We start from the raw sequence: 11,183 nt of genomic DNA on the forward strand, positions 1-11,183 counted from the left end.
TCATTTCTTCTGAACTCTTGATCAAGTGTTAATATTTTAGAGGTGTGCCTTATTTTATTTTTATTTTTTTGGACACTAAAAGGCAAAGGTGGGTTGACTTGATTTAGTGTAGGAATTCCCTAGGCATGATCGTAAATGTGTTCTGTTGCTAGAAAATGTTTAGGGCTATAACTCCTAGAGAATGTTCAGTTTGAGTTATAGATTCCCTTAACACCACCAATTTTCATAGTGATGGGTCTTACCTCAAGCGCTGTGGTCAGGGTCACTTCTTGCAAATAGATTTCGTGTTTACAATTTGATCCCTTAACTCAAGAAAAGGAGGGAAACTTTCATACTAAGTCAACTACCATCTTGGCAGTGAGGGTGTGGAGTTGTAAAAATAATTTAAAAGTAAAAGTATGTTATTAACAAAAACAAGTTGATGGGCACAATTTCTATCTAGTGCTGATCAAATTTCTTTTCTATACATTTTAGCTTGGATCTCTTATCTCTGTTTATAACCAACATCACAGGTCGAAATCTCTAAATTTTATCGAACTCCATTGGCTTCTATTTGAAACATCATCTTTTCTTTTTTTTTGTTGGTATTTCTTCATTATTTCATATAGGTAGCTCTTAAAATCGTTTTTAATGAATTTTTAAAAAATGAGATATCCTCTACTTGAAAGGGAAAAAAATAATTGTAAAAAGTTATGAATATGTAGTAGAAACTGAATTCTAATTTTTTATTCTTAAGAATATTGATATTTTGGATATTTTTATTGAATTAAAATTTTAGTACTTTCTTATTTACTTTTATGTCCCTTGAGTATATGGAGCCAAAAATACAAATTGAAAGAACATGAGGACATTTATTACATTTTACCAGGTTTTATGCATTTTGTTTAAAATTAATCTCCTTAATCCCAATTGGTTAAACACGTACGCTCTATGTTTTCAATCATCTCAAAATTTGAACTCTTGGATTGACTATGCTCATCTACCCATATTTGTCCCTACAAGGTTTTCTCAAAACTAGTTAACAAACTCTTGCCAAACCATCAAGTTGACAACAAAAGAAATGGTCCTTTAGGTATTACACTTGTGCTCTAATACACATTTATCTTTAGAGTGCGTTTTCAAGTCATAATTTATAAACTTTTTTTTAAACATTTCCTATAATGACCCTTCACCAATCCTATAGAGTGTATTTTTATTTTTATTTTTTTATTTTTTTCAAATTTACTAGAGATTATTCTCTTGATTATGCTTAAGGAGGTTTACCTCTAGCGACCTCCCATTTCTACCTTGACTCTTGTGTTTTGTTTAGATTATCAAGATGGGGTATTTGTGCTTGTGCTTATTTTTCATGAATCAAAACTAGTTTAATTCATCCTCGTATTAAGGAGTCAATTTTCAATTCATTAAAAAATACTAAGCTTACAAGAAAAATGAAAGACTTTTCGATTGTCTCATATAAAAACTTTTAGAAACCCTTACATAAAATTTTAAGTCGTTACAACTAATATATGAATATAAAAGTCATCCGTTTCCATCAAAAAGATGACATGCCATAAATAAAAATTTCGTTCGTACAACGGGTAGGCATATTTGATACATTTGATATCATTAAAATAAAACCTTTATATGCTTTTAGTGTGTCACATAAAACACATATAGCATTTAAAAAAATGTCATGCCACAAAAAGAATGAAGATTCTAAAATCTACGCTTCGAGGACTTCCCTTTCCTTTGAGTTGCTTGCCTCACCTAGAATGTTTAAATATTCTAAAGACAAGCTAAAAGATGAACCTTCTAAGTAAGAATCCCCCTCCACCAAAAATATATATATATATATTTATATAAAATGAGTGCATGAAAGAAAATACAAGTTTTGCTCTGTGATGTCACTTGCGACCGTGTTAGCGTTCTTCTAAGGGCTTTCTCAATAGGCAATGGAAAAATATGAGTACGTATATTTCTAGACAAACGAGTTACAATAAGACCCATATAAACATGTATGGATTCAGGAAAATGATCTCCTAAATATTGGGTAACTATTGTTAAACCCGATCAAATACTTTATGAAATGGGAAGAGTAGCAAAAAAATATAGCCAAAAAGGCTATTTCAATAGGTCCTCGACCATGTCACCTGGGCCTCAACAATGCAAAGCAAAATAGTATAGCCATACATGATCATGGATGAAAATGAAAAGCTAAACACACCATGTTTCCCAAATTCATTTCTCATGAAAAAGCGTCAAAATAAGAACAAAACTCACTTTGAGGTCTCTTTGGAGAAGATCTTACTACTTCTTCCTAGCTTCCTAACCTCTCCTTTGTCACCTTAATAATAAACTTATTCTTCCTTTCATTAGTTTTTCTATTCATTCATTCCTTCTCTATTCTTCTTTATTTTCTCTCATCTCTTACACTTGTTTTAACTCTCTCAAGTGGGGTTTGTGTTTTATTTTTGTTTTTTAAACTTTCATTTCTTGTGAATTGTATCCATATACACATGGGAGAAAGAAAAAAGATGAAGAGAGTTAATAGGATCAATGGGGGATCGCTTCCAAGCCATCCCCAGTGGTGTAAAAGGGCTGCCCAAGGTAGCCTCTTGGTGCAGGGTCGGTCACCAAACCAAGCCCTCAGTGTTCAATGAGTAGCAACCGTTGCTCACTGCCCCCTGCAGCTATGGATCCGTTTCTTAGAAAAGGGACCTCACAATGCACCCATGTGTTGGGGGGGGGGGCATGTGAATCAGCTTATTGGCTTTCCTTTTTTTCATTTTTTTATTATATGCATATTTATACTTTATTATTTTATTTATATATAAATATATATACACATATATATACCATCATGTATATATAAATTTAAGCCATTTGACCCACTCACTTGGTCAATTAATTTTTTCTAAAAATTAAATTTTAATTGATTTCTTTTAAGACTCTAAATATTCTAAAAATATTTTTAGGGTGTTATACATTTATGACCCTCACCTTGCCTATAATAGCAGTCTCCCTCCTACTTAAAGCATAAGCCACCATGTTAGTATACCTTGGATTATATTGGATGGTGCAATTGTAGTTCTTGAGGAAATCCATTCAAACATCATTGCATCATGTTCAACTCCTTCTAAGAGAATACATACCTTATGCTCTTATTGTCGGTGGGCATATCAAATGTCTCATCGTACAGGTAATGCCTCCATAGATTCAAAGCATATACTACAACTGTCAACTCTAAGTCATGTATCAAGTAGTTCAAGTAATGCCTCTTTAATTGGCATTATCCATACGCAATCACCCATCCATGTAACATCAACATGCAACCCAACCCTACCTTCAAGGTGTCTATATAATGGCATACCATCCAAGTCCATTAGGCATTACCAGAATAGGTGTGGAGATGATATTTTCTCACCAATCACCCATTTAACTTCTATAAGAATGTTCGTAGCTATTGTTTCTATTTATAAATTAGAAATTAATCAAATTGATGTAAAACAACACTTTTAAATGGATCAACCCAAAGAATTTATAATTCCTAGCCAAAGAAATAAAATGGGTAATCTTATAAACTCCTTTTATGGATTGAAATGGATACCTGAACAATGGCATGAAAAATTCGATAATGTTGTTTTTTCTAAAGAGTTTTCTATTAATGATGTAGATAAATGTGTCTATATTAAAAAGTTTGACAATGGCTATGTGGTTCTTTGTTTATATGTAGATGTTATTCTTATTTTTGGCACTAATATTGATGTTATTAATCAAACAAATAAATTTTTTTTTTTTGTCTAGCTTGAAATAAAAGATTTGAGTTGAATTGATGTAATTTTAGGAATTAGATTCTTGAGAACTGAAAATGGCATTGTTTTAACCCATTCTCATTTTGTTGAAACTATCTATTCAAAAAATTTAATTACTTTGATGTAAAGTCTATTTTAGTTCCTTATGATCCAAATTTTCACTTGTATAAAAATGTTAGTGATGGAGTTTCTCAACATAGATATTCTCAATTTATAGTGTTGATATTTAGGACTGTTAAACCGAAGCCAACCAAAGAGAACTCCCTTGCGAATTCAAAGAAATTCGTAGAAACAGAAACCGAACACAAGAACCAACACAAACCAGCAACGAAACAGAAATAAGGAAAGATAAAAACAAATCAGCAGAGACAAGATATACCCTAGTTCGGAATGCCTTTAGGCAAACCTACATCCAGCAATCAACACCCACTCCAAACAGCCTTTATTAGGATGACAAAGATCAGTATACCAAGCTTCTAAACACCCATCTATCTCCCCGAGTACAAGCACACATTCTTCCAAGAAATACACAAGACTAAACTGCATTTCTCTTTCTCAAGAACGAAAACTCCTCATTCGAACATAAACAAAACAGAAGCTCTCTCCTATCAGTCAATCGACTGCCTATCTCGCCCTCCTATATATAGAAAATGGCAAGATTCCCAAGGTAACTAACTACTTTGGAAAATTACAATTAGGCCCTCAAATTTACAAAGTAATTACACCTATATTTAAAAGCCCTAATTGATCTAAAACTTCTAGCCGATAGACTTCAACATTACTGATCTACTACCGCATCAAAACTCTAGGCAAACTTCAACATATAGCTTCCTTAATGTATTTATCAAATTATACTAGACTTGAGATAGGATATGTTGTAAATAAATTATGTAGATACACTAGTAATCCTAGTACCAATCATTGGTTTCTGTTACAGGTATTTCTCGCTCCACTCTGTGTTGGCCGAACTTAACATAATGATTCGGCCCAAACGTTCGAGGCCCAATAAATCGAACTGAGCTCGTTAAAGCAAGCTCGGATAGTGCTAGAGCTCAGGGTCAAATATTAGGGCCAAACGAGCTCAGGTAGTACCTCTAACTCTTTGGCATATTCAAACGGCTCCCAGCTACACTCTGAGCAAGTTCCCAGCGACCTTTATAGCTCGTCGGCTTAGCTCGTCAGCTCGCATCATAGAAGAGGCGAGTGTTGCGGCATACCGGCAAGCCAAGGGCACCGGCCCATGCCAGTCCCATCCTGGCCTTCTGGCAACAACATCATTACAGCCACATCTGGATTTCCAAACATCCCCCTCAGATCCCATTCTCATTAATGACAGATCCCATCCGCATTAATGGAAGATCCCATCCTCATTAATGAGGGTCTCGTCGACACCTCGCCGCAGCAGGGACTCCCCCGTCGGCTATTCCATCCCATCATCTCTACACATACGGAACAGGCGAGAAAGATTTTTGCTGATATATATATCAACCAGCCTTCTTAAGGGCCACGGTATGTACTCTTTACAAGAAAAACCTAAAAACATCCCATATATTGGCTTACTCGCTCACTAACTTGAGCTTCGGAGTACCTTGCAGGGACAGGTGGTTAGCTTGGCAAACCAGACCGGATACCTCATTGTTCATCTCTCGGGTCTACCATACAAGTGCTGGTTAACAAATCTCCGTCGATCGATTCAGAATGTCGACATTTTGGCGCTAAAAGGAGGGCCCGCTCTGGTAAAAACATCAATGTCGAGAACTAAAAACACGAGAGGTTTCGGGGCAATAACCAACCGACCTGCAAATCATGCCAACCGTATGCCGGAGATTCTGCAAGCTGGGGGAGTTGTGGCATCTGCCTCCATGCACCCATGGAAGCCCTTCGCGATGCCCTTACCCTCCCGTGACTCCAACTGCTGATGTAGAAGTAACACAAATATGGCAGCAACGTCAGGAAACATTGGAGAACACTGTCATGCAGCTCGCCAACGCAGTGAAGGTGTTAGCTCAGGCACAAGTCCAGATGGCACAGACACAACCGACTGCCTCTCAACCTCCAGGTGGCGGACCCCCTCCAGAAGAAAGAGAAGGTAGGAGGGACACAAGGCGAGCTGGCTCGGTCCGTTCCTCCAACCTACACTCTCGAAGGGCGAAAGAGTGGCGATGCTATGACGGGGAGCCTGGGGTGCACCTCGCCAAACAAAGGACGGGTGCCAGCCTTTGTAGAAATCGCCACGAATATGCCCATGAAGGGAATTGCCGACTTAGGAATCCACGACATGGGAATTCTTTGGCGGGGATCAGCAGTGGCCATGGCACCCACCACAGCTCTCCCGACCATGAGAATAGAGGGCGACGTCCCCCGCGAGATCGCCATTGCTCAGGACCAGTTTCTGCACGGGAAGAATAACCCCCCACCAGACGATCGGCGAATCAAGAGCCCATAGTGGGGGAACTATTGCTAAGAATTCAACAGCTGGAGGCCAGACATGGGGCGCACGATCGGAGGGAAAGCCATGAAGAAAAGACCCCATTCTCCAGGGAAATAGAGCTGGAACCTCTCCCCCGCAAATTTAAGGTCCCCAGCATCCCTCAGTATAAAGGGGACAGCGACCTCTTCGATCACCTGGACGCTTTCAATGTCCAGATGGACTTGTAAACCTCCAGCTCACTGGCCAAGTGTCAAGCTTTCCCCGCGACCTTAGGAGATATCCCTTGGGCGTGGCTAAGAAGACTTCACCCCCGCAGCATTTGCAATTGGGAGGAATGCCAGAAGAAATTCATAGATCAGTACAGGTTGCTTCAAAGGCTGCTCGCCCCAACATGCCACCTCGCTACAGTATTCCAATGGTCTGGCGAATCTTTGAAAGATTACATAGAAAGGTTCAGATGCGAAGTGAATAATGTCGAGAGCCCCTCCGACGAAAGTATCCTAACTGCGATCTCCGCCGGGCTTCGGAAGGATGAAAAACTTTACGAAAGCATCTATAAGTCTCCGATAAGGGATCTCGGCGAGTTCTACGAGCGAGCTGCAAAGGAGGTTTGGTGGGAAGAAGCATTTGGCCTAAAAAAGTCGAGCGACCAGAAGAAGGGGGCGGAACACACCGGCCAGAACAAAAAGAGAGCTGATGAGGACTCTCGCAAGGAAGGTCGAGAACGAAGTCCCAATGACCAGGAGGCTAAAAAGGCGAGGTTCAGGCAAGGAAACGAACGACCAGCACACCAGGGTCGGTATGGAAATTACAGTATCTTATCTGACTCCCAAGATAGGATCTTCGCCACAGAGCGCAACAAGGAAGATTTAGGAAGGCCTAATCCCATGAAGACTCCCGACAAGTACAGAACTAAGAGCAAATTCTGTGCCTACCACAACGAAGTGGGACATACCACATCTAAATGCTGGGCGTTGCAAGATGCAATCGAAGAGCTGATCAGGAGAGGTCGGCTGCGTGACTATGTGGTGCATCCTAGGGATCAGCAGCCCAAATAGCCGGCTCAACAAAACCCTGGTCAAACTCCCGAGCAGGACCACATGCCTACGGTGAGAACTATCTTTACTATCCATGGGGGGGCCCACATCACAGGGACTTCCAACAGGTTACATGAACGATATGTTTGGGAAGTCGGCCACCTTTTGCTTGTCGGGAACGGAAGCCAAGAGGGACCCTCCAAGAAAGCCAAGACAGCTTCGGAAGATGTCTCTTTCACTAAAGATGATTTCAAAGGCGTGCATTGGCTGCACAATGATGCCCTCGTAATCCGAGCTTGGATTGGCAATATGGAAGTACGGAGGGTCATGATTGACATAGGCAGCTCGGTGAACGTCATATGCAAGGGATGTTTCGACCAGATGGGATTAAGGCTGGACCAGCTAACATCCTCTTCGGAGCCCCTATATGGATTCACTGGCGATACGGTAATACCGAAAGGGCGTATAAGGCTCCCATTAATAGTTGGGGAATCAGACCTCCAGGCGACAACAATGGCGGATTTCCTCATCATTGACGGCCCTTCCGCATACAATGTCGTCATGGGTAGACCAGCCATGAACGACTTGGACCTGGTTGTCTCAACCAAGGCCCTAGCCATCAAATTCCCGACCCCAAAGGGGACCGATTGTATGAAGGGTGAACAACATTCGGCGAGGCGTTGTTACGAGGGGGCACTGAAAATAGGGCTTAAAGGAAAAAAGATAAATATGGTTTCCGGAAGGGAGACCCGAGTCTCCAATGACCAGGGAGTCAGCCACGACCTGGACCCACGCGATGTGGACTGTGACCGAACTGCCAGCCCGACCCACGAGCTGGAAGATGTTATAGTCAGCAGCTTAGACGTTGAAAGGCGCCTCTAGGTGGGCAGAGGTCTCTCCCTTGAGGTAAAATCCCAACCGATCGAATTCCTTAAAGCCAATCTGGACGTATTCGCGTGGAACCACGAAGATATGGTGGGAATAGACCCGATGATAATGCAGCATCGGCTCAATGTCAACCCCAACCATAAGCCAATTCGTCAGAAAAGGCGGCCGATGACGGCTGAGAGATATGCGACCTTGAAGGAAGAAGTGGATAAACTCTTAACTAGCGAGTTTATCCGGGAAGCTCAATATCTGACATGGGTGGCGAACCCGATCTTGGTGAAGAAGAAGAACGAGAAGTGGAGAACTTGCATCAACTTCACTGACCTAAACAAAGTTTGTCCAAAAGATAGCTTCCCTCTACCAAGAATTGACTAGCTCGTGGATGCAACGGCCGACCACCAGCTTCTGAGCTTCATGGATGCCTACTTGAGGTACAATCAGATCCCGATGAACCCCGATGAAGAGGAGCATACCTCTTTTATGATAGATCGAGGATTATATTGTTACAAGGTAATGCCCTTCGGACTGAGGAATGCAGGGGCGACATACCAACGGCTAGTCAACATGATATTCGAAGATCTAATCGGGAAAACCATGGAAGTATACGTTGATGATATGCTGGTGAAATCCAAACAGGTCGCCAACCATGTTAACGACCTGGAGGAAACATTCCAGATTCTGAGGAAGTACCAGATAAAGTTAAATCCACTCAAATGCTCGTTCGGTGTGGCTTCTGGAAAGTTTTAGGGATTCATGGTAAACGAAAGAGGGATCGAGGCCAACCCTGAGAAGATCCAAGCTCTACTTGACATGCGATCGCCCACTAAGACTAAGGAAGTGCAAAGCCTAAACAGACAGGTGGCGGCCCTTAGCAGGTTCGTCTCCAAATCTTTTGATAAATCCATCCCATTTTTCAAAGTCTTGAAGAAAGCAAGTAGCTTCGAATGGATGGAAGAGTGTGAGACTGCCTTCCAGCAGTTGAAAGACTACATGGGGAAGGCTCCCCTCATGTCAAAGCCAAAGGAAGGGGAGGAACTAATTGTCTACCTAGGGGTGTCTGAGTATGTAGTAAGCACCGCCCTGGTTCGAGATGAAGACCGGGTTCAGTACCCGGTATACTATGTATGCCATAGGCTACTCGACGTCGAAACAAGATACTTCCCCATGGAAAAGCTCGCTTTTTCCCTAGTGGTCGCATCCCGAAAGCTACGCCCCTATTTTCAAGCCCATCAGATCAGTGTATTGACCAAACATCCACTGAAGCAGATTTTACAGAAGCCTGATTCATCCGACCGCCTCCTCAAGTGGGCGATCGAGCTCGCCCAATTCAACATAAAATACAAGCCAAGGACAGCTATAAAGGGTCAGATACTGGCAGACTTCGTTGCAGAATTTACGGAGCCGACGGAAGAACCAGCCCCCCCAACCTCGCCAGTCTGGGAATTATTTGTTGATGGCTTCTCCAGCGAGCATGGGTCAGGAGATGGCGTACTCCTGGTGAGCCCGGAGGGACACAAAATCCCCTACGCATTGAGGTTCGGGTTTAGAGCAACCAACAATGAAGCTGAATACGAAGCACTACTAGTCGATCTCCACCTAGCAAAAGAAGTCAAGGCAGAGCGATTAAAAATTTTCAGCGACTCCCAGCTTGTGGTCTGCCAAGTGCAAGGGGAATATCAGGCAAAGGGTCCAAAGGTGGTAGCGTACCTCCAGAAAGTTCAGGAATTGTTACACTTTTTCGATAAGTGCGAAGTGAATCAAGTCTTGCGGAGCCAGAACTCTCATGCCGATGCCCTAGCTCGTTTGGCTTTAGTTGGAGAAACTGACTCATTGGGAGCCATCCCTATAGAGTTCCTAGCAACACCGAGCGCAGAAAAAAGAACTGAGACATTGACAGTCGAGCTAAGGCCAAATTCATTGATGAAACCAATCGTGGACTATTTACAAGGGGGATAGTTGCTAAGCGACAAACTCGAGGCATGGCGCCTTAGAGCTCGGGCGGCCAGATATTGTATCTGCGACGATATGCTGTACGAACGAGGGTTCTCAGTCCCGTTACTCATATGCATTGATGAGCCTGATTGCCAAGTGATTCTCAATGAAATCCATGCCGACCACTGTGGTAATCATGCTGGGGGGATATCCCTGGCCCAGAAGGCATTCCGCCAAGGCTTTTACTGGCCTACCATGAAGTGAGACACTACAAACCTGGCAAGGAGGTGATGTATGCCAGAGGTTTGCAAAAGTGCCACGAGCTCCCCCTGCCTATCTTCAGCAAATGAGCAGCCCATGGCCTTTCGCCATGTGGGACATCGACCTGATCGGGCCGCTTCCAACAGCTCGCGGCGGGTGTAAGCATGCTATCGTGGTTGTAGATTACTTCACCAAGTGGGCGGAGGCAAAGGAGCTCGCACAGATATCCACCACAAAGGTAAAAACTTTGTGTGGAACAAAATCATCTGCAGGTTCGTCGTCCCTCAACAAATAGTCACCAACAATGGGACCCAATTTAGTAGGGAGCAGTTCGTACAATTTTGCGAGTCACTGGGGATCAGAAAAAGTTTCACAACCGTGGACCACCCATAAGCCAACGGTTAAGTCGAAGCCGTGAACAAGATAATCAAACAAATATTAAAGACCAAGTTGGAATCAAGAAAGGGAGCGTGGGTGGATGAACTACAAACCGTGCTCTAAGCTTACCGAACCATAGCTCGCATAACCACGGGAGAAACCCCATTTTCTATGGTATATGGATTCGAGGCGATGATCCCAGCGGAAAATGAAGTAACAAGCCAGCGAAGAGCCATTTTCGACCAAGAGAACAATGACCAATTACTAGCCTCAAGTCTCGACCTACTTGAAGAAACAAGGGGGACAACTCGCTTAAGAATGGCAACTTACCAACAGCGCGTGGCAAGATACTATAATCGGAAGGTCCGAGTCTGATGTTACAAAGTCAACGATCTCGTGTTACGCCTTGTCCTTCCCGGAGCTCGGAAGAGCAGTGAAGGGACGTTGGGCCCAAGCTGGGAA

The 11,183-nt window shown here is 42.6% G+C and overlaps 1 protein-coding gene across 1 annotated transcript; it reads left to right on the top strand.

The window, feature by feature from the left end:
- The first annotated feature begins 8,903 nt into the window (after nucleotides 1–8,903).
- On the top strand, nucleotides 8,904–10,106 carry LOC127803734 (uncharacterized). The gene has a single exon (XM_052340207.1). The coding sequence runs from the start codon at nucleotides 8,904–8,906 to the stop codon at nucleotides 10,104–10,106; it is 1,203 nt and encodes a 400-aa protein (XP_052196167.1).
- Nucleotides 10,107–11,183: the final 1,077 nt, after the last annotated feature.

The sequence above is a fragment of the Diospyros lotus genome, chromosome 1, assembly GCF_014633365.1.
Source record: "Diospyros lotus cultivar Yz01 chromosome 1, ASM1463336v1, whole genome shotgun sequence".
Lineage (NCBI taxonomy): Eukaryota > Viridiplantae > Streptophyta > Magnoliopsida > Ericales > Ebenaceae > Diospyros > Diospyros lotus.

Bases quoted from the DNA above. Each gene is read 5' to 3' on its own strand.
- LOC127803734 (XM_052340207.1), top strand. From the start codon at position 8,904: ATGGTAAACGAAAGAGGGATCGAGGCCAACCCTGAGAAGATCCAAGCT.